Source organism: Pangasianodon hypophthalmus, chromosome 16 (genome assembly GCF_027358585.1).
Source record: "Pangasianodon hypophthalmus isolate fPanHyp1 chromosome 16, fPanHyp1.pri, whole genome shotgun sequence".
NCBI classification, from domain to species: domain Eukaryota; kingdom Metazoa; phylum Chordata; class Actinopteri; order Siluriformes; family Pangasiidae; genus Pangasianodon; species Pangasianodon hypophthalmus.
Genome location: NC_069725.1, coordinates 23,247,447 through 23,273,592, shown reverse-complemented (window position 1 = coordinate 23,273,592; position 26,146 = coordinate 23,247,447). Strand labels below are relative to the sequence as shown.

Below are 26,146 nucleotides of genomic sequence, written 5' to 3'. Positions count from 1 at the left end.
AGGAAAAACATTTCTCTAAAAAATTACTGCACCTGACTGCCATTTTACAACCTTTTTTTTTCAGCTTGTGTTTAGATCAGGTGTGACAAATATGAGTGAGGCATTAGTTATTTAAAAATAAATAAATAAATCCTGGAATTTCTCTCCAGATATTTAATATATCTAATAAAACATCTAACTACTGCTCCTACTACTACTACTAATAATAATTTTTAATTTAATAAGTCAAAAAACTGCTTTACATAAAATATTACAAATTAGACAAATAATAAAAGAATAAGCAATACATATAAGGGAAAGAATTTTTAAAAAATGTAAAGCGAAACAGAATCGTAGTGAAGATAAAATTGTACAAGAAAATTGTTAATTAAAAAATTCTAAATAGCAACATTAATAAAACATTAGCAAAACAGTGTACAAGACTTAAATGCATAGATTTAAATACATAATGAATACATAATGTAAGATTTAAATGTGTGTGTGTGTGTTCATAAAACAATGAGAGTGTATACTGTAAACTATGATGGGGGTACAAACTTTTGAGCAGGATTGTATGTGGAAATGAATGAATCGGAGAATTGTTTAGTTCTTATGCCTCAGTGAGGTTCTGTGGTTTCAGCTGCTTTTTTATTGTGTGTGTGTGTGTGTGTGTGTGTGTGTGATGCTGACCAGCGTGAGTGTGTAAGTGGGGCGAGGTTAATTGCTCTACAGTGTCCTCTGTCATTTCTTAGCAAAGTGAACACGAAATGTCGTAATTTGCGTCTCGGTGTTTCAGCGCCGGGTGCCTTTGCTTTTCACACCGTGTGCCTTTATTAATTCATTAAAGCCGCCGGACGTTTAGCATTGACATGGCAGTAATTTGCTGCTGCATTGTGGGAAAATTAACTGCCTTTCGTGATTTCTGTTTTTTTTTTTTTTTTTTAACAACGCACTGTCTTAACCTTCTGATCTTATTGAATTCAATTCCTTTCCTCCTGCCATCTATTATTTCTCTTAATCTTCCCTGAGCTGTGTTTCAAATACAGTATGTACTAATGTACGTGGTGATATTGTGTTGTTAAATACATTTAAAAATATGAACAAATGTGCTACAAATGAAGTGTGGCGTGATGTCCGTCATGCACTGTGGATAGGAAAGGGGCGGGGCTTGTGGCATCTGCAGTGTTCATTCTGTCTCAGTATCGTAACTGTTAATAAACTGTTTAACGGCTGCCTATAGCTGCTATAGCGTGATTAAGAAAGGAGATAATGTTTCACTGATGATCCAGAACATGAAACGTAACTATAAATGGATAAAAAATACAGCATGTCCTTCTTTAAAGAAAAGAGTAATGTGGTATAAAACACTGTGTGTTGGACTGTTATAGGAAAACAGTCAACAGTGTGATGAAGCAGAGTTACTGTTACCACAAAGTTGAATATTTTCCAATAACAGGAAGTTATTGCCGAAGTGTTTTATTTCTCTTATACAACAGCATTGCATATTTTTATTTATTAAAGAACGACAGTTTTTTTATCCATTTATAGTTACTTTTAATGTTGTGGAATGTCCACAAAATAAGTTACTTCCTGTTTTCAAGTTCTAGCAGCTATAAACATTGTCGTTCCCTCACCAGCCTCTCGTTTCTCTCTCTTTGAGTTAATAATACAAAAAAAGCAGCTCCTGAAAATGTTACAACTTTACTGTTACAAAGCGCTGACACTGGAGACTCCTTCCCTCAATGTTAAATAAACATCTCCTTACAAGAAAACTTCACCACATCAATGATTGTTGCTATAGAAACGCTAACGCATTAATATAAGCTGTGATTTGCAGATGCACTATCGTCAGAGCTGCTGTTATAGAAAATTAATCAACACCTTCTGACCAATCAGAATCCAGAATTCAGCAGCTAAAATTGGCTAAATTAGCAGGATGATGTAAGCTAAGCTTCTGGATTAATACACAGCTATGTGATTTGAGATACAGATCCTCTGTCGCTCTCCCTGCTGTCTCGCATGTTCTTCCTCACCTGTGTCTATTTCCGTCTCTCCTTTTTTAGACGCCTTTGACATCTCCGAGCGCACCTCCTCCGTCCTCCCACTCTCGTCTCTCTCCGTTCTTTTTTTTTTTTTTTACCTTTCCTCTCGTGCTAAAGCCGTGATGTGTCTGCGCTTCAGGATCTGCTGTAACGTATTTCATTCCAGCTGCCACCTGCAGCGCTTAACTCTGACTCTTACGAGGCGACACACAACACCGCTATGATTCATATCCACAGATTCACCGCAGATAAAATAACGCTATAATCTGAAAGAGCAGGAGCACATTCATCATGTTCTGTGGTGTGTGTGTATGTGGGTGTCTGTCATCCTACTAAGGCTGCAGCAACCCAAATTTATATTAGAGCTCCTACAGCTCTATTCATTTTGGCTCTATTCATTCTAGCGCTTTTTATTTTCCTATTACAGTCTGCTCTCATCATCTAACCGACTCCAGCTGGAGTAAGATATATGCTAATTATTTGTAGCTTAATTGCAGGTAGCTTGTATTAGCTAGCTAGTAGTTTGCCCTACATCATGTATTTAATATCATCATGCTGCCCTATTCATTAAACCCTATTACTAACCAGGTCACAGTTTTTATACCACATTGGTCTAGTTTTAAAAAAAAAAGCAGAAGAAGAAATAATCAGAATTTAAAAATAATTAGAATTATATCTAATCAATTTCAGCAAACAAAGGCAAAGTGTAAGTGCAGACAGTGTGTCTGTGATGTACAGAATCTTTTCTGTTGTAAGATACACTATATTACGAAAACTATGTGCACCCCTGTCCATCACACCCATATGTGGTTCTTCTTCAAACTGTTACCACAAATTTGGAAGCATACAATTGTAGAGAATGTCTCCGTAAGCTGTAGCATTACAATTTCTCTTCACTGGAACTAAGAGGCCCAAACCTGCTCCAGCATGACGTTGCCCCTGTGCACAAAGCGAGCTCCATGAAGACATGGTGTGTGAAGGTTGGAGTGGAAGAACTCGAGTGTCCTGCACAGAGCCCTGACCTCAACCCCACTGAACACCTTTGGGATGAACTGAAACACTGACTGAACCCCAGACCTCCTCACCAACATCAGTGCCTGATCTCACTAATGCTCTTGTAGCTGAATGAACACAAATCCCCACAGCCACGCTCCAACATCTAGTGGAAACCCATCCCAGAAGAGTGGAGCTTATTATAACAGCGAAGGGGAAATAAATCTGGAGTGAGATATTCAACAAAGCACATATGGGGGTGATGGTCAGGGGTACACATACTTTTGACTATATAGTGTATCTTGCAAAGATTAGGAGAAGGAAAGGGGGATTATGGAGTGGATAATCTGTACATTAGAAATGTGTGCACACCGTGATGACTACTAAAGACCAACTATGTTGCACTAGTTTCAGGTCTTTTGGGTGGATTTTGAGATGTAGGTGGGCTGGAAATTTGGCTAAAACCTGGCAAACACTCCTGCTGTTTCGAAGACACGGTTGAAGTTACATCTAAAACCACGTACCTTCTTTACTAAACGCACTAGACTAGCTAGACTATACGCTGGATGACTGTTTGTTGTCGGCTCTCAACTGTTACTCTGAAAATTCACTAGCTTTTACCTGTAGCGTAAGTCAAGTGTGATAACCTATCGACTTCACTGAGACGTTATTAATGTCGTCCTGCTTCTGCTGTTCGAGTGTCTACTTCCTCAAAGGTCTCTCACTTCATCAGGAAGCTCATACCTGTGCGTCTGTGCTCACTCTTCCCGTGCACCCATCTGCAGCTCTCAAAATGGGATCCTGTACCGCGGCCCACCTCCTGTTTCCAGGGGCAACAGTGACACTCGGCTCGTGTGTTATATTAAGTATTCATGGCAGCAGGAGAGGGGAGGCTGGAGATGTTTGTGAAATTTCGAGCACTGCCCTTCCTGTCACGCTCGACAGCACTCAGTGCTCGACAGACATCAACGCTTACGGAGAGGCCAAAAATAATAATCACAGATAAAGCGTGTTAAATTGATTCGCCAACAGAGTTAATCAGGAAGCAGACGCATCTGTCGTGTCGAAGATGGTTTACTGTTATCCCTGTGAGCTTTGATTGTAAATGTTTCAGGATTAGAGTTTAGCCTTTTACATACTAATTACCCCGTATATTCACTGGAATGTACTGATGCTCCATCAACACTCGTACTATTACATGCACTATTATTTTTTCATGGATAATATTTCCCCTGTGAGCTTTCACTGGAAATATTTCATAATGGAGGTTCTAGAAGAGCTTTAGATTTGAATGATTTCACATTTAATAAAACCTGTAGATCGGTTGGATCAGTAAAGCGTCTGAGCCTGGATTGTGATTTTGTGAATGCTCATGATGGATTTGCCTGTGATGGTGACGACCTGTGTTTTGACCTCAGCCGTGCATTCGGACCAGACTTCAGACTTCTTGGATGTGCTCTTACATCTTACTGACTCCAAATGTATTACTCTACAATCACATTAGCAAGTGACAAGTCGCTTGTAGTTGTCTCTTGTGGGTGTGCACTGTATAACGTTCTGATGAGAAGCGGTAGTAGTTACAGATATAAATATAGTTAGCTTGTATAGATATAGTTAGCTTGTAAAGCTAAGTAGTTAAACACAAATTAAATAACGCACTTATCAGTGTGAAAATTGGTTGTTTTATTTTACGTTATGTGCTCGGCTTTGTACTAGTAAGCTAACTGTACTAGCTACTTACACTCATTAGACACACCATCGATCTCTGCTACTTCCTTCTCAGCTTTATTTTTCTCTGTAATGTCTCTGTAAACATTTAATGAGAGGTCGTTATAAGACTTTCAGCATTCCTTCAACTGCAACTGCTAAAAAAATCATAATATATGGATAAACAAATAAATAAATAGGCTAAACAAACTTTAAAATGCAATATTTTGAGTAGTTTTTGAGACTTATGCCACAGCGATTTGCCAACGATTACAATTTTTAATTTATTAAAAAACAACACGGCACACTTTTAACCGTTCATAGTTAAAGGTCCGTGAGACTGTGGACAGACAGAGTTTGTGCTTTTCTGGTTTCTCAGTAACATGACAGACTTTGTTTTTTGTGTCTTTAAATTGAAAAGAGGCTGGTGAGGGAATAACTGTAGGTCTGTACAGCTGTTATAATGTGAGTGTCGGGAAACTTGCTGACTTTTACAGAGCACTGATATCAACATCTCCTGCCATAAACGTCTCCAACAGAAAACTTCACTATATCAATAATTATGTTTTTCTTTGTTAAATAACGTGTTTAATGTGTTATTAGGCTTAGATTACGTGGAGCGTCCAGTTGGTCTGAGGAATCATTTCGAGCCAGTCTTTTGGATTTGTCGCTGTACAGCGTCATACCTAAATTGCACACAAGTGAGAAAATCTCGACTGGCTCTTCACGCTTTCGCTAAAATCATGAACATCCATCTGCCGCTATGTTGCTTGCTAGTGTGAACACAGGGCTTCTGTGAATTTCTTTCTCAGCGCTACCTTGAGATCAGTGTTACCCTTAACATCCTAATGAACACATTTACTCAAATATGTGGAAAGATTGGACAGGTAGAGCTCCTGATCCTGGATCTTCCTATTTAAATAATAAATATGGACTGTCGAGTTGAGTCGAGGCTCGAGTGAGAGGGCTTGTCAGCGAGAGAGAAGACAGGCGTGTTGACAGACCTCGAAATCGCTCTACTTCAGTTCTCCTTTTGTTTGAGTTGTCAATTGGTCCATTCTCTGTCTCTCTCTCTCTTTCTCCCTCTCTCTCTCTCTCTCTCTCTCTCTCTCTCTCTCTCTCTTTCTCTCTCGCTCTCTCTTTCTCCCTCTCTCTCTCTCTCTCTCTCTCTCTCACTTTCTCTCACTCTCTTTCTCTCTCTTTCTCTCTCTCTCTCGCTCTCTCTCACTCTCTCTCTCGCTCTTTCTCTCTCTCTCACTTTCTCTCCCACTTTTGCTCCTGGCCTTACTTGAAGGCTCGATTGAGTTCAAACTGAAGGGCAGCTCTCAGACATATGCTCTGTTTGCCCAGCCCAGAATGATCCTTTGCTTAGGGATTGTTCACACACTCGTACTCAACACTCACCCTTGGAGCTGGGAGAAAGTCTGCAATCATGTTTCAACGCTGGAGCTCTCTCTCTCTCTCGCTCTCCCTCTCTCTCGCTCTCCCTCTCACGCTCGCTGGGTGATTCTTGAGACTCTGTATCGATGGCCATGTCTCGTTTTGATCTTGATAAATCAGCGATTCAGGAATCAAAGAGACAGAATGAGATCCTTCTGTCTCTCTCTCTCTCTCTCTCTCTCTCTCTCTCTCTGGCTTAAACCCGGCCATTGTGATCCCACAGCTCGCTGATTTGATGGACTGATTGTGCTTTCACTGAAAAAGCGGCTTGTCCGATCATATCTCTGGGAAATAATGATGTCTCCATACCCTTTCTCATATCACTTACAAAGTCCTTTGAGGCCTCCAATTACGATAGCGCAACAATAATTACAGTCTCCGGTCTTTCTGGTGCTCATTGTTGGAGAGAAGCCGCTCTGAATGTGCAGGATTTGATAGGAATACAGGCTGCTTCATGCTTTTAATCATACTAGTTGTGAAGGTCCACTCTCACATCTCTTTCGCCTACTTTTCAGCTCTATAAATGAGCAGACACCGGACCAGTTTCTGTTCCTCCCTCCTTTAGCACACCTGATTGACCTGATCAGCTAATGAGCAACCTCTTTATGAAGTTAACGAGGCATGCCGGAGCAGACGGAAACCTTTTCTGTGCGGGTGCTGTGTCCTTTGAGCTACCAATTACGGAAATAAGAGGATATGATGTGGTGTGTGTCATGAGAAATTACAGCTGATGTAACACTTCGACGCTAGAGGCGGGTGGACATAAGTGCAGGGTCTATTTAGTTATTAACGCCCTGCCAGAAACCACAGGCATGATCTATAACTGAGATTCAAAAACAGGACTTCTCCATTTCATCACACCAGCCCAGTCTTAATTATTTTCCTGTAACAGCACATCCCAGAGTGTCTTATTCCTTGCTTACTGAATGCTAGCCCACCATCTTGTTGCCTACTAGCTCACCCTTCCAAGCTTTGCACTTTGGTTAAATTTGACCTCGCTGAACTTGGTGCAAAGCTGAACCTTTCCCAGGGGCAAACTCCTTTTTCACATTCCTGTATTTTTTTTCCCCCCATTGAAGTAAGCTGGCTTTTTCGCCATGGGGATGTGACTTACCTACACAAACAATAATGAGATTAATTGAACGAAGCAGGCGTGGACAATTATGGAAAAGGTGCTAGGGCTGCACACCTCAAGTGTCTAAGCTCTGCAAAATGGAAGCTCATGTTAAGTCAGTGCGTGTTTGGCGGTGTGAAAAGATTTAAAAACAACCAAGAACAGTTATGTGTTTTCTAATGTAGGATGTAGGCTATGGTGTGTTCATTTACCATGAAAGTGTACAGCATGATCGGAAAGTTTTGTCACGCGAGCCTCCTGTATTTATTCAGCTTAGAACTTAATACACAAAAGTAAACTCTTTACTCAAACTTAACTACTAAAAAGACTTTCCAAGTGGGAATTCCAAGTTGGAAGGCCATCTTTAAATGGAATTATGTTACTCTGAGATGGGAAAATTTACAGTTTGCACTTGATGTAAATACTGCATTCGACTTACCTCGGAAGTGGAAAGTTGGAGCTCGGAATTAAGCCATTTTTTTCGACCTCCATGCATTCAAGCTACAAATTGGGACGGCTCCATGATCGTCTTTTTTAGCAACAAGCTAGCCAGCTAAGTGTTACTCAAAACAGTGAACTGTATAGTCAGTGTTGTAGATCTAACAAGCAAATATGTCTGTATGATGAACATACTGTTATATACGGTATAACTCTTTTAAAATTTAAAAATTGCTGTTGTGTTTACTGTTGATGCTGTGAGCAGCCATTTTGATTTGATGTCACTTGCTGAACTCGGAGTTGAGGAGAGTGTCCCGAGTTCCCGAGTAGGAATTCCGAGTTAAGGTAATTACGAGTTACAACCTTTACTTGGACACAGCGTAACTTTGATAAGGGGGCGTGGTCAGGGTGGAGCAGGGATCAGGAAAAGAGTGTGGGGAAACTAGGAAGTAAAACAGGAAGCAAACTGGAAGAAATCATCAGACTTTAAACTGCAACACCTCCACAACCCGAGAGTCATACAGGTTTCTTTTCTCTCTGTGTCTTTCTCTTTCTTTCTCTCTGTTGTATGTAATGTCAAATCGATGCACCATCGGATTTGTACTTTTGCAAATGAAAAACATAATGGGATCCGATCAATTCGTTTCAGTGCCGCCCCTCGATCGGGCATAGACCGTACCGTGGCTGTGTATTATTCTCCTCCTTACAGCCAGTTTCCTGATTTTTTTAAAAAGCTATTAACGTCAGGTCGTGGAGAAGGAGAATAGAGTGGTGAATGGATTCAGAGTATTGCTCTGCCACCCGTGACTTAACAATGGACAAAGCTGTACAGCAGTTGAAGGCTAATAATGAGACTGAAGTATTGAAATGATTTGCAGGAGCACTAGCTGGAATTTGGCTTTTATTTTTTTTTGGTTGTAAAAACAGGATTCATGTTTGGTTGCACAAATAAATCAATGCTCATTGTAGGCAAATTTGCTTCGTTTCAAATGTGAGCTGCTGGAAAAAAAAAAGTGACTCCAGTGAAGGCAGAATATTTTAGACACTGTAACGTACTTTTTAAAGATAGCTGGCTCCTTTATTTATAATGGATGTCCCTGCAGTTCTCCCAGCGGCCCTGCAGACTGAGGCTTGTTTAAACTCAGTGTGACATGTGGCCTTTCTAAAATGGCCAGCTGCCACTGAGCTTTTGTATTCTGTCACATACTATAAGCAAGACTACCTTTCTAGTAATTGGTTTTACGACCGTTTTAAATATGACAGTGGATAAGTTCAACAAACAGACTTCATATGAAAACTGTAATGAATTTCCTGATTACACAATCGCACTATTTGACCATGTAGTACACAGTTATAGAAGGGATTTATTTATAGTCGCACTATCCGGAGTCTCCCAGATGAGGATGGTTCCCTTTTGAGTCTGGTTCCTCTCAAGGTTTCTTGCTCGTGTCTTCTCAGGGAGTTTTTCCTCACCACCGTCGCTTCTGGCTCACTCATTAGGGATAAATTCATACTTAAAATTGATATCTTGAATGTATTTATTTCTGTAAAGCTGCTTTGTGACAATGTCATTTGTTAAAAGTGCTATACAAATAAAACTGAATTGAAATTGAATTGAATATGAATGCTTTTTAAAGACGATTCAGCTGAAGTTTTGACAGCCTTTCACTGAGGATGCGTAAACCAGGTGAAGGACATTTTAACAGCTAGATTGGATGTAGTTTTAATATTAGTCTTTTGAAGAAAACACGTAATAAACACATATTGTGGTTGTTTGTTTATTGTTAGTTTTAGAGTTTTATTCTAGCTACCGTGATGAATGAAAAATGGTGAATGAATATAAAAACTATAACAGTAGGTTTTTCGTGTCCACCATGGACAATTCCTCTCCAGACCACAAGAGGGCAACTTCACTTACGTTTTGAATTTCTTCTTTCGTTGTCTTTGTACGCACCTGTTCTTTGTTCCCCCTGATTAGTTAACATATATAAGTTCTGTCTTTTGTTGCCTTAGTTGCTGAGCGTTGTTGTCGTTATCAGGAGTACTCTGAATTTCTGTTAAATGGTTCTAGCCTTGCCCTCGCCTATTTCTTTGCTGTTGGTTTTCTAGTTTGTGGTTCTTTTCCTGTTGTGTTTGTTTGTTACCTTTTCGTTGAATAAAGCCTTTATCTGAACTTACATCCGACTCTCCAGGGAATAGTTCAAGCATTTTCAATACAGTCCTTCACTTAGTCTAAATCGCTTATCTAAAATGCCTCGTGGAATCTGTAAAATCTCTTTCACTGTTGATCTGCTCAAACGTATCTGCGCTGACCAATGCAAGAGAGCAAACCACGTTTTTAATCACATCCTTATTATCATTGTCTTTAAAAATTATTTGGGAAGTGTTTGTATTGTGTTTGTATTTAAGCTTTTTTTGGTCAAAATGCATCTTGTTGACCTTTTTTGGCTGGAAATTTGTGGTGCATCATGGACATCTGATGTTATCTGATATAACATATACTGTAACGGTAGCTAAGACAAGCATACACTGGTAGATTTTAATTCACATTAATGAACTCAACACATTTTCTGTTTACCGTGACAGAAAGTGAGAATGCTGATTCAGCGCATGTTTCAGCGCATCAAGTGAGAACACAGGCCAAAACATTACTAATGGGTGGAAAAACCTCAGGCAACGATTCGATAATGATAACATTGAATCTGCTACGATATAATAGAGTATGATCTGGTATGATATCCGATTCGATTTTCGGCAATAGCACTGAATCTGCTACATTACAATGATTTGATATGATACAATACGACCTGCAACAAACTTTGTTCGGAATCTGGAGTAGGCTTACCAATAATTCAGGAATGATAATGACGTAGAGAAGGACTATTTTAAAAGTATCAGATTTACGAGCAATTCGGCTCGCTAGCCTATTCAATTATTTACACATCTGTTCATTAATTAAATAATTACAATTTATAATCAGTTATAATAGCTAATAATCAATTTATGATTGTCGCCTTGATTCATTTCTGTCATTGCCTTTTAAATCAATGCATTGTTCCGAATCATTACACCCCTAATTGCTAATGTGAGATGGAGGGAAGGGGGAAGGGGGAAGGGGGCGGGGCTTCCAGGGATGTAAGTTAATAGCAGAGAGTTCACAACACCTACGCAAGTGTCAGTCATAACAGATTCATATGTCGGCTGGCTCATCTGCTGTTTTTACTTGGGGGAAAATAAGACTGCATACACTGGATCTCATCAGCGGTGACATGCACTGAATTCACACCATGACTCTGTGAACTCCTGATGATAATCTTATTCCCAGGAGACATGCCGAGACAGGAGGGGATTTCGCATTAGAAAGTAGCTGTGAAATGTGTGAATATTCAGAACTTTCTCAGGGAGCAGCCTGAAGTCTCCGGAACACCCCGAGGGCCCAGACGCGGTCGCCACCCTCCGAATGGGATTCTGGGGGAAATTAAAAGCGTTCTGTGGGGAGCAGTTAAGAGGATTGGAGCAGAGTTAATAGCCATATGGGTTGGATCAGCTAGATTGATATCTTCATTCTGCATGGGGCTCGTTTGACACTACGTGCTAGCAAATCCGGGATTATCCTGTCTGAATATGCTCAAGAGTTTAGTCACATACTCATGCAGATTTTAGACATTGTCTTTTTCCATATCGGCTTCCCTTTATCTCATGTTAATAGAAATTTGAAACTAACATGAGCGATTTTAGTGGATTTCTTACTAAAGAACTGAAAGGAAAAGTTATAACCCCTAATGCCGAACAATATTCGTCTTAGCCTTCTCGGGATCCTAAGCAGAATTCTGTATGAACATCTTTTCTTCATCTTTCCTTTAGCAGAATCTGGCTGTTTGAATGTAAACATACGTTCGCCAGCTAGCTAGTAACTCAGCTAATGTTGAGAAAGCATTAATAGCTTTTTGAAGTAGATTAGCTACGTAAGACCATGTAAACTCAAATCTAGTCATCATATCCCTACAATTTGCATCTCTTAAGCTTGTTAGCTATCATAGCTAACAACTTTTAAATTTTGTTAGATGTTAATATTGGTTTAATGGTTTTATGGAACTAAATCTACACAGCTGCATGCTTTCTTTTCTCGTTTAATCCCAAGATGGTGGGTTTGGGGGACAAAACATTGTACTTTTTATAGTTACGTTGTACTTTTTTATGTACGTTTCTGGTTACATTTAATGTTGTGAAACAATTAGTTCCTGTTCTCAGTTATGTTACAGCAGCTATAAACAGTTGTTCCCTTACCAGACTTTTTTCTTTATCTCTCTTGAAAATATGACAAAAAACCCAAGATGTCAGAAATCTTTAAAGTTACAGCTTTCCTTCGAATTGGTACAAAATGCTGACACTGGAGACTCCTTCCGTAAACATTAAATAAACATCTCCTTACAGAAAACTTTATCAACAATTACACGTTTTTAATCCGTTTATGTGGAGTGTCCACTATGCGAGTCTCTCTTTTAGCTGTTACCATAGAAACGATCACATATTAGAAGGAGGGTTTTCCTACAAAGCTGTGATGCGAGAATTGAGAATTCAACATAAAGAATACGATATATCGTCAACCTTTTCCTCTTTCAAGGCACTTTTTTACACATATATTGTGTTGCTTTTTTGGTATCAGTGCTCTACATTCCTCAATTCACACCTCCTCCAGCTTGGTTCAGGGCATTATACACTGGCATTAGACACCGGCATTAGACACCGGCACCGTCTCATGTAGAGGGTCTGAAAGTGAGGTGTGAGTGATCCATACAGAGCTGAATCGCTTGCTTTGAAGTGCACAGGGCTGCCTGCTGGCTGCCAGGAGTGTGTGTGCGGTCCGATAAGGAGTCTTGGGTGTCGCTTATTTCCACACTGAATAGCAACTGCCCCTTTCATGTCTGTGTTCGGAGATTGGTTTCTCTAAAATGTTCAGTTTTGGTTTGGAAAAAAAAACTGGATCAGAAGAAGAAAGTCTTTTTTGTCTTTGCGTATCCCCTGGAGCGTAGCGTGAGTAGAGGTAGGACGCAATCCCGGTGCTCAGCGTGTGTTTTACTGGGGTGAATCCATAGCAGGGAACTAAATACAGGCAGACAGGTTCATCACAGGAATATCCATAATCATAAATAAACAGGGTCTAAACCTGTAAATGTTGGAAAACAAAGCTTGGCTTTAATGACACAAAAAGCATGATAAGACTTCGCAATGAAAAAAGAAACATTAGGGCATAAATATCCAAACAAATCAAGAGTCAATACACAACAACACAACGGATGAATACAATCAGGGAAGAAACTGGTGACAGGACGGGGCGGTGGAGACAGCACCAAAATGGAAACAGCATATTTTTGTCTAACATGATGAGAGGGAATTCAGTCTGCTCTGCAATGTGCTGAATATGCTGTTGAGCTCAGACTGAAAGTCTCAGGAGCTTCGATAAAAATAAACTTTGGCCACTCAGTTTGGATTTGTTTTGAAGGCTGGGAAAAGATAGTTATCTTCCCGACAGTTTTCCCAAAGTTTTCCTGCTACTACGCTGTGACTGGAAGCTGTAAATTTGTTCAGAGTAGTGACATCACAGCCATAAGGCAATCGAAACTCACTTATGTTAGTTGCAGCTAACATAATTTGTGAATCTTTCTTACTTTAATTCTCTCACTTTCTTTTTTTTTATAACAGTGCTTTTAAAATAATGCACATAATGCTTAAATAACCAGATTTAACCCCCGAAAAGCTTCTCTTGTAGTGCTTAAGTGGCCTTCTATAGTCTCTCTCTCTCTTCCTCTCGCCTTTTAAAATGCTGTAAATGTAAAATAATGGCCTGTTAAAGTCTTACTATCTCCCTCTTTCTCTCGCCAGCTCTCTTCACAGAGGTCCCTCATGACATGACGGCGCACAGTGGGCAGGACGTGGAGATGGCCTGTTCGTTTCGGGGATCAGGCTCGACTTCTTATTCTCTGGAGATCCAGTGGTGGTACATCAGGAACCACAAAGAGTGGACAGACAAGGAGACATGGACTACCAACCAGGTGACTGATGCTAATGCTAATCCGTCTGTCCGTCCTGTAATGAGTCACTGTTTCACGTCTGGTTCTGGTCTGTCAGTGGAAACTCTGAGCTCTTTAGATGGCATTTAAAAAGAAAAGCCTGCTAGTATGGCTTTAAGGTTTTTTTTTTTAAATAAATGTTTAAAAATGAACATTTTAGTCATACCTCCCAACACAATAATACAGAAGACAATTTAAAAAATAATAATAATTTAGGGTAAAACATTTGCTAAGGATTGTATGTTCAACATCAACATCATGGAGAATAATTTTTACAATGTTAAAAATAAAAAAGTATTTATTTTAATTATTTATTTAAATAATTCACACTGTGATTTTTCTTGTGTGGTTATTATCATTGAGGAAATAAAAAAACCTCATCAACGAGTATTTTTGTCATTAAGGAGATTAATGAAGTGCAATAACCGCCTTTATTAAGCCCCACATCCGAATCCAATCCCGGTCCATGAGCCGCCATGAATCCACAATCCAATCCAGTCCAGACATTGTCTCACTCTCGCTCACCTGTCTATTAAACTCACCTGTTTCCTGTTAACCTTTATTCACTTCCATGTGTTTATACCCCTTCACTCATCACCTTCCTCCGAGAGCTTTTGCTAGTCCAGGGTGTATTTCTCTACTCATTAATCCTGCTTTTTTACTTTTTGTTTCTGCCCTTTATTTTTGTGTTCATTGTCTTGCATTGCTCTGTTTGCCTGACATTCGTCTGCTAATTTGGATGGCTCACATTTAGCATCCGCCTTGGAGCAGTTATTTTGGTGGGAAAGAGAAATAAGAGACAAACATTTATTTAGTATGCAGTTCAGGCTTCATCTAATTAAATATGCATAAATTTGCATATGTAATAAAACCAAAAATCTAGTCTGAATGTTATTGTAATTAAAATATTTATTTCACTGTAACCACTCACAAGAGAAAGATTTTGTTTTCTTTAAGACCTTTAAGACAATTTCTTTATTATTTAATCAAGAGAATACCATGTGCTATTATAAAGGAAATATTTCTGTACAAAATCTAACATCAATCCAACAACAGACAGTACAAAAGGAAGACAATAAAAGCCGTCTCTGTTCAATCTATCTCACGGCTCCTTTCATGGCCCTGACCCGGTATCTAATCTTACTCCGAATTCCCAGGAATTCTAACACTAATCCATTCTGACATCAGATCTAACAGTTCAATAAGGTACCACATTAACCAGACAGTAGATACACAATAAAGAGCAAAGGAACGAGACTAGAAAAGGGAACAAATGTGGAAGCGCTGAGGAGGAGAAGTGTGTGCAGGAAACGCTATCTCCACATTAATCACTGAGGTAGAAATAGCATCAGGTTCCCCAGGCACCTAGAGAGGGAGGAGGGAGAAGGAGGAGGTGTGTGTGTGTGTGTGTGTGTGTGTGTGTGTGTGTGTGTGAGAGAGAGAGAGAGAGAGAGGTGCAAAAAGAGGCAGAGAGAGCAGGCACCGGAGAGGAAAAGGAAGAAAGATTGAGAGGTGCTGAGGAATAATTTTCCGGGGGGTGAAAGGTTCAGTGACAGAGAGGAAAAGTTTGCGCGGCTCCCTGCTGCGGTGCTGCGAATGCTTTCTAATTGGAGGGAGGGAGGTAAAGAAACTCGCGCTAACCTCCGCACCAACATACATTATTCATCCTGGGCCACTGAGGAGGGTGCAGCCGGCTACAGGCTCGCCGTGTCCACTTCTCACACACACACACACACACACACACACACACACTACACAAACCAACTGCTGCTCTGCTCCCCACCTTTATACACTCTGCATGCTGCATGTTTCACGCTCACACCCTCAGTGAGACAAAACAACAGCCGTGCTAGCACATTCTAAAAAGCGTGTATTCATAAATCATTATAACTGTTCTTAGAATTATAGATGCTTATGAATAACACTGTAGTCACTTCTAAGACATAATGTACCATTTAACTTATGTACAAATTGGAAACTGCTATTTGAGTAACAGACCCTGTGAATCCTGTATTCATAATATATAGCATACATATAGCATACATAACATGTATTCATAAATCATTATAACTGTTCTTAGAATTATAGATGCTTATGAATAACACTGTAGTCACTTCTAAGACATAATGTACCATTTAACTTATGTACAAATTGGAAATTGCTATTTGAGTAACACACCCTGTGAATCCTGTATTCATAATATATAGCATACATAACATGTATTCATAAATCATTATAACTGTTCTTAGAATTCTCAGTTGTTATGAACATAACACAGTCACTTCTCGACCACAATTTACCATTTAACTGGCCTTCAAATCCAAAGATTACTAATTAGTTAACACTTCCTGTGAATCCTGTATTCATAATGCATTATAAATGCTTGTTATATAGCATACATAGCACATATTCAGAAAGCAGTATAACTGTTCTTAGAATGCTCCTTCGTTATGAACATGTGATAACATTATATAGTCATTTCTAAGCCGCAATCTACCGTTTAATTTACGTACAAATCCGAACCTTACTAATTAGTTAACACTTCCTGTGAATCTTGTATTCATAATGCATTATAAATGACACATATTTGTGAATCATTATAACTGTTCTTAGAATTCTTAATTCTCATGAACACGTGATAACACTGTAGTCACTTCTGAACTGTAATGTACCATGCACCAATATCTTTTATAACCAATAACCCAAAATGCAAACTTACAAATTAGGTCACACTTCCTGTGAATCCTGTATTCATAATGTCCTATAATGCGTGTTATATAGCATGCATAACACATATTCAGAAAGCAGTATAACTGTTCTTAGAGTCCTCAAAGCAGTGATAATGCAGTATAGTTACTTACATATAAATCGGAAAGTTACTAAATAGTTAACACTTTCTGTGAATCCTGTATTCATGATATCTTATAAACAATTGTTATATTGCATACATAACATGTATTCATAACTCTTTATAACTGTTCTTAGAATTCTTAATACTTACGAACATACTTATGTCTACACTCCTACACTATCCAAAATATTTGCAAGATTCTACAATGTACCAAAAACTGTGATATTGTGTTATTTATATTGTGTTAGTTTTTTATATATATATTTAGTATATATTCATTTTACCAAGAAGATATTAAATCAGCAGTTTTATAGAAGGCACAAGGTTCTTTATAAATAAAGAAGGTTTCTGACTTTTGGCAAATCAACATTCAGCACCAATTACAAATTTGACAAATGTCATTGGATCGACCTTTGATTTGACCTTTTATTTCTCCCCCAGAATGTAAAGCACTTTGAACCTGGAGGTAAAGGACAAAATGCAAATCCAGTAAGGTGTTGTGCTGAATATTTCACACTGTTCACTGATGTACCGTATCTGTTTTATGTGTTTTATCCTGTAGGTGGCGCCTCAAGAGGAGATGTCAAAGGATGCTACGAAAATCAGCGTAAGTTACGTCCGGTCCAGGTCACGAGAAACTAAACATTCCTGCTAGATTTGGAAATTTTAGCTAATTTTTGTCTTTCCTGTGAACCATTTACGAATCAATTCTTTCGTATCCAGCTGGATAAATGAGGCCGGATAAGTGAGGGGTGGGGCTAGTGCTCATAGCGTGAATTACTGCATTTTATAGAAAATCCAGTGAAATTTCTCTGAACATGAAGACTAGTCTAGTGACCTAGAATTTCAAACCTCCTGCTGTTTCCTATAAGTCAATTCTGTTCCATTTTCTTGGAATGGAATATGGCTTTAAATATACATATGGCTTTAATTATGTCTTTAAGTGTCATGTTCATATTCATCACCCCACACACACATCGTTACCTCCTGTACCAATTAGTGTCACTGTAATGGAACGCAAAGATACACTTGGTGTACTTGTTAGGGCACCTACGTCAAGAAGAACCACTTTTAAACATGCTGACTGTGTTTCTTGATGGCTGTTGTGAGCTGCAGTTAGATGTGTGTGTGTGTGTGTATGTGTGTGTGTGCACAGTTAGTCTCAGAGTTACTGGGGTGAAAAATCCCTCTGGTAAAACCACTAGGTGCTGCATCACTGTGCAAAACAGTCTCCCAGAGGAACGATCGAAAAAAAAAAACATCTAAGTTTCAGGCAGTAAGTCCTCATAAAACAACACACACACACACACACACACACATCATGTCTAAATCCCCGAGGATTTGTCTCAAATTACACACCATGTATTCCTAGACATCACTGTGTAGTACATCATGTCACCGTCATTTTTAAAATCCAACACTGCTGCAATTTGTGTCCGAGGTGTAGACTTTTTTTTAACTGCACAGGTCTCTCATGGCTCCGCCCCTTTGCTACATAATGCGGGATGCGACTGCAAAAAGTAAAATATTTCACATTTTATATATTATATATTATATATGTTATAATGTGTTATTGTGGATGTTATTAGTGCACTACATCTGGCTGAATTTCAGTCCTGCAATATAATGAAAGCCACATGCATGAGTGTATCGTATCTACATACGTATGTGATGAGAGTTAAGGACGATCTGCTCGAGGACAGGAAGGTTTTAGTAACTGACAGATGGTCAGTAGTTGCTCAAGTGAGAGCCAGGGTTAGTGTTTGTAGCTTTGACTTTGATACTTACGTTTTTTTTTTCTATTGAACTAAATCAAATACCAAACAACAAAAAGAAAATATTTCCAGTGATGGAGCTGTATGTTTATATAAATGTTATGTGATTGGATACAGTGGTGTTTATAGCAGGATTTATTACGGTGACATTTGCGGACAGGAACTGGGGACTAGGGCTGGAGGACTCCGTCTGGTCTTCTATTCAGTTTAATTCAGTTTGATTTGTATAGTGCTTTTAATAATGGACATTCACACAAAGCAGCTTTACAGAAATATATCACATCTGGATATAAATTTTACATTTAGAAATTTATGCCTAATGAGCAAGCCAGAGGCGATGGTGACAGAGAAAAACTCCCTGAGAGGACATGAGGAATAAACCTTAAGAGGAACCAGACTCAAAAGGAAACCCATCCTCATCTGGGTGACACCGGATAGTGCGATAATAAATCTTTTCCCTTCTGTAACTGTGTACTATGTCATCAAAAAGTGCAAACATGTAACCAGGAACTTATGAGCAACTTGTGAATATTAGCATCAGAGTTATTTCTGAAGTCATTATAGTTTGAACTTAAAGTCTAGTTTGTTGAAGTTATTCACTGTTCAATGATGGAGACTTGAGTGCAAAACTGTCTTGAGACGTTTTCTGTATCGAATTGGACTTGCCCCAGTCTTGGGCATTGGTCTGGTGAAATATGTGTTGGTCTTCACCGAGAGTTTATAAAAAATAATGTTTGCGTTGTCTTCTAGCGGTAACCCATTTATATGGCCAAATCTATTGCTCTGCAGGATTCTATGTAGTTCTCAAGAGAATTTACAAATTAGGTCTGGCATTTACGAAATTGACGTAAAGGTTTGGCCTACAAAAGGATTTGATGGTTTTCGTAGGAACTGTAATCTGATTGGTTATATTGCATTCCCATGTGAACTGTGGTTGGACTGGCTACAGTGACATTTAAGGATGGGGACTGTGTTCTTATTTGTTTATATTGCGTTGGTGAGCGGGAACTGTGGTCCTGTTGGTTACTGTGTATTGGAGCATTGGTCTGATTGGCCACAGTGGATTGGGTCGGGAATTGTGGTCTGATTGGTTAGAGTGGATTGGGGCGGGAATTTTGGTCTGATTGGCCACAGTGGATTGGGTCGGGAATTTTGGTCTGATTGGTTAGCGTGGATTGGGGCGGGAATTTTGGTCTGATTGGTTACAGTGGATTGGGGCGGGAATTTTGGTCTGATTGGTTAGCGTGGATTGGGGCGGGAATTTTGGTCTGATTGGTTACAGTGGATTGGGGCGGGAATTGTGGTCTGATTGGTTACAGTGGATTGGGGCGGGAATTTTGGTCTGATTGGATAGAGTGGATTGGGGCGGGAATTGTGGTCTGATTGGTTACAGTGGATTGGGGCGGGAATTTTGGTCTGATTGGTTACAGTGGATTGGGGCGGGAATTGTGGTCTGATTTGTTGTGGATAAAGAATGGTTCAGAGGAAAGGGACCAAATCAAGGGACTTTGCATTTACATCCTGTTGCCATTGGTAACAACATAACACAAATCCAGTAATGGTGTAAATATTAATTCTGGCTCAAGTCTGCAGCTCAGCCGGGAACAAGAGGAGAGAAGATAGTAGGAGACGAAAGATGAAGAGATTAAGGCAAAAAGACAGGTGAGGAAACGAAAAGAAAACAGATGACAGAAGAGGAGGAGACAAGAAAGACGGACTTGAAAGAAGAGGAGAGAAGATAAGGAGATGTGAAAAAAGGGTGAGGCAAGAAAGATGGAGGCGACGATAGAGAGCAGGGAGAAGAAGAGAGAAGAGAGACCAACTGGGAGAGGAGAAGAGTTAAAACAAGAGCACGAATCCTCATATTTTATTCATGTGGCTTCAGCATGAGGAATAAATGATGAAGAGGCTTTTGAGTGTATGTGTGTGTGTGTGTGTGTGTGTGTGTCTGTGTGTGTGGGGGGTGTTGAGGGTGAGGTTAGGTTTCAAACTCACTAAAATTGGGTATGTGGACAGAAACAGAGCGGCGCCAGTGAACGCAGCACAAGTTAGGTTTGGTGAAGGTGTGTGTATGTGTGTGTGTTTGTGTGTGTGTGTGCAAGGGTGTGTGAGTATCCATCTATGTTGGCACTCAATATGTTTCCCTGGCAGACGGCTTTATTGAGCGATTGGACTCATACACGAGTCACTCTGACACTGAGAGAGAAAGAGCGAGAGAGAGAGAGAGAGAGAGAGAGAGAGAGACAAGAATAGAGACAAAGAGAAAGAGATGAAGAGAGAGAGAGACATGAAACGAGAGACATACAGAGAGACGGAGAAAGAAACTGAGAAAGATAGAAATATACAAAATAAAAAAAGCATCAAGAAGAGGGAAATGAAACAAAGGGAGGGATAGAGAGAGAGAAGAGGAGAAAAACAGACAAAAGAGACAAAGGATGAGATGGAGGGAGAGAAACAGAATGAAATAAAAGCATAAAGAAGAATGATATGAAAGAGAAGAGGGGTTAGAGAAAGAGAAAAAAGAAGCGAGAGATCAAAAAACAGCAAGAGAGACATAAAAGGTGTAAAGAGAGGCGAAAAAAGACAATCTTTTATGAAGAAGCTAGTGAATGAGAAGAGAGAAGGGGAGAGAGAGAGGGAGAAAGGTAGGAGTATGGAAAGACAAATGCAGCAAGAGGAGCGAGAGAAAGGGAGAGATGGATAGAAAGGCAAAAAGACAGAAATAGAGAGATAAGAGAAAGAAGGAGAGCGGGAGACTAAGAAAGAGAGCAAGATCGATATAAAAAGGAGATTAAAAAACATAATCTGTTATGAGGATATTGGTATATGAGAAGAGGAAGAGAGGGATAAAGTGATGGAGTGAGAGAGATAGAGAGAGAGATTTTTGTGACCGAGAAAGAGAGAGGGTAACAGAAAGAGAGAGAGAGAGAAGGACAGCAAGAGAGCTATGAAAGGATATAAAGAAGGGATAAAGAAAAGGAAAGACAGAGACAGAAGTCTTGGGTGAAGGAGAGATAAAAAGAGGGACAGAGAATAAAAGAGACAGAGATACAGAAAGAAATACTTTGCTTTATTCTGAATAAAGACAGAGGCATAAAGGGAAATAGACAGAGGGAGAGGATTCATAGATAAAAGGGAATGAGAGAGGGAAGGAAGGATAAAATTAGAGTCCGGAAGGTAGAGATAACAGAAAGAAATAATGATGTAGATAAATAACATGAGGCAAATAGAGAGAAAGAGAGAAAATGGAAGAGTGTGTGTGTCTGCAGTTTTGCTGTGCAGTGTGTGTGTGTGTGAGTGTGTGTGTGTGTGTGGCTACAGCTTGTGTCTTGTTACAGCGTGTGTCCTGATGAAGTGTCTCCACTTCCTGTCTCTCACATCCTCATGACTGCTGTTTACTGCCATCACACACATCAGGCCTGCAGGAGATGAGATGCTCACGAGGAAGAAACACGCACACACACACACGTCCAAGACAATAAGTCCAAGAGTGTGAAAGTGTGAGCTGCTTGTTGTGTGAATTTCAATTCCACATGTGAAGCTGGAATATTTTACTTTTTTTCCCCCAGAACACTTATGACATGCTCATATCACCGAATATATAGTAAATAATAGTAAATATATGCAGTCAGGTCCATAAGTATTTGGACAGTGACACAGTTTTTGTAATGCTGCCTCTGTACATCACCACAATGGATTTGAAATGAAGCAATCAAGATGTAACTGAAGTGTAGACTTTCTGCTTTAATTCAAGCGGTTTTACAAAAATATTGCATTAACCGTTTAGGAATTACAGCCATTTTTGTACAGAATCCCTCCATTTTCACAGGCTCAAAAGTAATGGGACAATTGACTGATAAGCAGTGTCATGGCCAGCTGTGGCCTGTTTCCTCATTATTTCATGACAAATTAAGGAGATAAAAGGTCTGGAGTTGATTCCAAGCGTTGAATTCACATTTGGTAGCTGTTCATGGGAACTCTCAAAATGCGATCCAGCGAGGTGTCAGTGCAACTGAAAGAGGCCATCATTAGGCTGAAAAACAAAACAGACCTATCAGAGAGATAGCAGAAACTTTAGGAGTGGCCAAATCAACAATCTGGTACACTCATAAAAAGAAGGAATACACTGATGGGCTCAGCAACACCAAAAGGCCTGGAAGACCACGGAAGACAACTGGATGAATGCAGAATTCTTTCCTTGTTGAAGAAATACCCCTTCACAACATTTAGCCAAGTCAAGAACACTCTGGAGGAGGTAGGCATATCAATGTCAAAGTCTACAGTCAAAAGACACCTTCATCAATGTAAATACAGAGCATTTACCTCAAGATGCAAACCACTGATAACACTCAAGAACACAAAGGCCAGAGACTTTGCTAGAAAACATCTAAAAAACGCCTGACCAGTTCTGATGCAAGATTCTTTGAACAGATGAAACCAAGGTTAACTTGTACCAGGATGATAGCAAGAGAAGAGTATGGAGAAGGAAAGGAAAGGCTCATGGTCCAAAGCATACCACATCATCCGTGGTATGGTGGAGGCAGTGTTATGGCATGAGCATGTATAGCTGCCTGTAGAACTGGGTCACTGGTGTTTATTGATGATGTGTCTGCTGATAGAAGTAGCAGGATAAATTCTGAAGTGTACAGAGCTAAACTTTCTGCTCAGATTCAGTCAAATGCTGCAAAACTGATAGGACGGTGCTTCACAGTACAGAAGGATAATCACCCAAAACACACCACAAAAGCAACCCAAGAGCTTCTTAAGGCAAAGAAAATAAATGTTCTTAAATGTCCAAGTGAAAACAAAACTGAAGGCAGAAAGACCCACAAACAAGCAGCAACTGAAGGCGGCTGCAGTAAAGTCCTGGCAAAGCATTTGATGGGGTTCCAGACTTCATGCAGTCATTGATTGCAAAGGATTTGCATCCAAGTATTAAAAATAATCATAATATTTGAGCCTGTGAAAATGGAGGGATTATGTAAAAATGGCTATAATTCCTAAACAGTTAATGCAATATTCACATCTTGACTGCTTCATTTCAAATCCATTGTGGTGGTGTACAGAGGCAAAATTAAGAAAATTGTGTCTATGTAGGAATATAGGACCGCTGTTCTAGGAAAATAATCAACTGTCCCTTCATCTCCTCCAGGTGGTGAAAGTGGCCGGCAGCAACATCTCCCACAAGCTGCGCTTATCCAGCGTGAAGCCATCTGACGAGGGCACGTATGAATGCCGTGTCATCGACTTCAGCGACACTCGGCCTCGACACCACCGTGTGCGCGCCTACCTGCAGGTGGAACGAGACGGAAGCGACGCCGCAAATCCACACCACCAAGGGGCAGCGGAGTCTCAAAAACACCAACCAACAGCCCACCACGGGCACCACAAAGCGGGCAGGGAGCTCAGGAAGAGGGCTGCCGACGACACCAACACTGACTGCACAGAGAGCTGTGCACTTTAGGGCCCGTATATACACACACACACACACACACACACACACACTATGGTCCAACACCCTAATCTGTTTTCCTATAGCTTTCCTCCCCAGATCTTACTACACCATGTATATTATTGTATAAAGCAAAAGTAAATGTTCTCTCAGATGAGCCGGTGCATGTCGCGAAATGTTTCTTACAACGTCCGCTGTTATCGCTTTGAAACTTGAAGGACAGAAACAGACAGATCAGAGTGTGGATCTTTCGCTATTTCATTCTGCTTCACCGTTTTTGCTTTAATACATTCATTCACAGGACAGCTGGGAGAAAGAGTGCTGGGTCGAGATAATGACAGTCTTCTAAAATGTCTACAAGAGGTTTTTCAAAATTGTCACTTTTGATCTGTACACTTCTTAGCAGGTGAAGATATCTTGAATATGGGTGAATTTATCAAATATTTCTTATTATGAGATTATTATTAATCAAATATAAGATTGTTCAGCTTGTTTGTTTAGATGAATTTCAAGCTTTACATTTTTTTCTTCTACTGGCAGATCATTACCTCCTTCTAGAAATAAATGCGTAAAATTAGCCAATAGATCAAAACGATTTCAAGATATCTTGAAATCTGTAGAATATGTCTAGAAATAGGTTTAATAATCATAGATCTGGTTATATTGTAATCTTTTCATGGGAAATACTGGATAAATTTGATTATATTCGAGATATTTTCACTTGCTAAGATGTCAGGGATAAAGGAGAGTCAGGAGGGTCATTAAAAAAAAAAAAAGACTGGGTGATCAGGAGCCTGTATTACCCCACTGTGTATCTGTCTAGTGCTCCAAATAGTCCTCTCTGTATTTGGATTTAAACTTGAAGTGGGTGTGGCTTGAAGTCAAAAATAGAAATATCAGCATGGTGTGTGAAATCTGGCTCTGACAGTTCCTCAACCTCAGCTACATCACTCCAGTTCATAAGTGATCTATACGCTGGAGGGCTTTATTTTATTTATCAGGCAGTTATTTGCGTGCCATATTTTCTAGCAAATTTAGTTGGTTCCCAAAATACAAACAAGCTAGTACCCTTTTTAAATCACTGCAATCCTGACCAGGCTGTCGCACGTTCATGTTAATGTTATTGAATGTGCTTTACATATGTTTGAGTTTCATTTTCTGACTGCTGACGTTTTCTATGGGATCCCTGTCCTGACGCACTTCTAGTCTCAACCAGATGGCAGAAAAAAACGAATAGAGCGCCTCTTATTCATATCTGTATTCATATTCGTTTAGAACACATAATCTGTTCAGTCCAAATAATAAAATTGCAACACTTGGGGATGTGCTGTTTTAGGAAAATAATCCACAATGATGCTGTGGTGTGACGCAGAACAGAGTTACGGCTGAGGAATGAATGAATGAATGAATGAATGAATGAATGAAATGGGATGCTGGGAATCTTTCTCAATCTTTGAAAAAAAATAAGGCTTTTAGTCAGTAACTTTTTGTGTACCAACAAAGTGCACCAGCGTAGACAGTGTACCTAATAAAATGGCAGTGAGTGTTTCTACATGGTACGTGTTTCTAATATCTAACCTGGCAAATGAGTTTATACAGTATACAGCTCTTATAATCCCACTAACACTGCTGATAGTTTAACTGTAAAATGACTCATTACTGCACTGAATACTCTTTATTTTACTTTATTTTATTTCTGTCATTGTTTATTCTGTTGACTGGGGATGTACTTTAACACTTTTCCACACTGATTAATTGAAAATTGGAGAAGGAGTGCACTTTGCAAATGCTTGAGCTGAAAAAAAAAACAAAACAACACATTAACGGATACCTGACATGACGCTGGACCACGCACACAAATCTTTACATTGTGTCCTGTTTTATTCAGCGTGTAAATACGATGTGGGTCAGAGGGGGCCAAAACTTTCTTTGCTGTCACTTTTATTAGTTGCACTTTTATCCACCTGACTCCTATAACCCCTAATCATCCACTCAGATGGTAAATAAAATAGAGTTTTCAATTATTAAAGCCTGTCAGCTGTGGCTCAGACACTGGGAGCTGATTGGATGGATGTGGATGTTCAGGATGTTGTAATATATTCAGTTTTTCTGTTATTTGTCCATGATTTAAATGTATATCTATATATGAAGCTCTCATTTCTGGATTGTTTTTTTTATGCTTTTTGGTTTTGTAAGAGATAAATGTAAAAAAAAACCCAAAAAAAACAGTGTTTGAATATCCTCCAAAGTATTGGTTTCATCTTAAATGTATGCTTTTATCAAA

General features: G+C 39.5%; 1 protein-coding gene across 2 annotated transcripts in view; it reads left to right on the top strand.

The window, feature by feature from the left end:
- LOC113530288 (V-set and transmembrane domain-containing protein 2-like protein) overlaps positions 1–25,680 on the top strand; it is a 42,049-nt gene extending 16,369 nt beyond the window's left edge. Inside the window, exons 2-5 of one of the 2 annotated variants that reach the window (XR_004579695.2) lie at positions 13,597–13,766; positions 17,198–17,242; positions 23,563–24,969; positions 25,012–25,680. Coding sequence is in view for 1 of the 2 variants with exons in the window: in XM_026920135.3 (XP_026775936.1) it covers positions 13,597–13,766; positions 17,198–17,242; positions 23,563–23,874 (527 nt within the window). In the remaining variant the exon portion in view is untranslated. Of the gene's footprint in view, positions 1–13,596; positions 13,767–17,197; positions 17,243–23,562 lie in introns of both variants that reach the window. The other variant, XM_026920135.3, reaches the window with a different exon arrangement.
- The last annotated feature ends 466 nt before the right edge of the window (positions 25,681–26,146 follow it).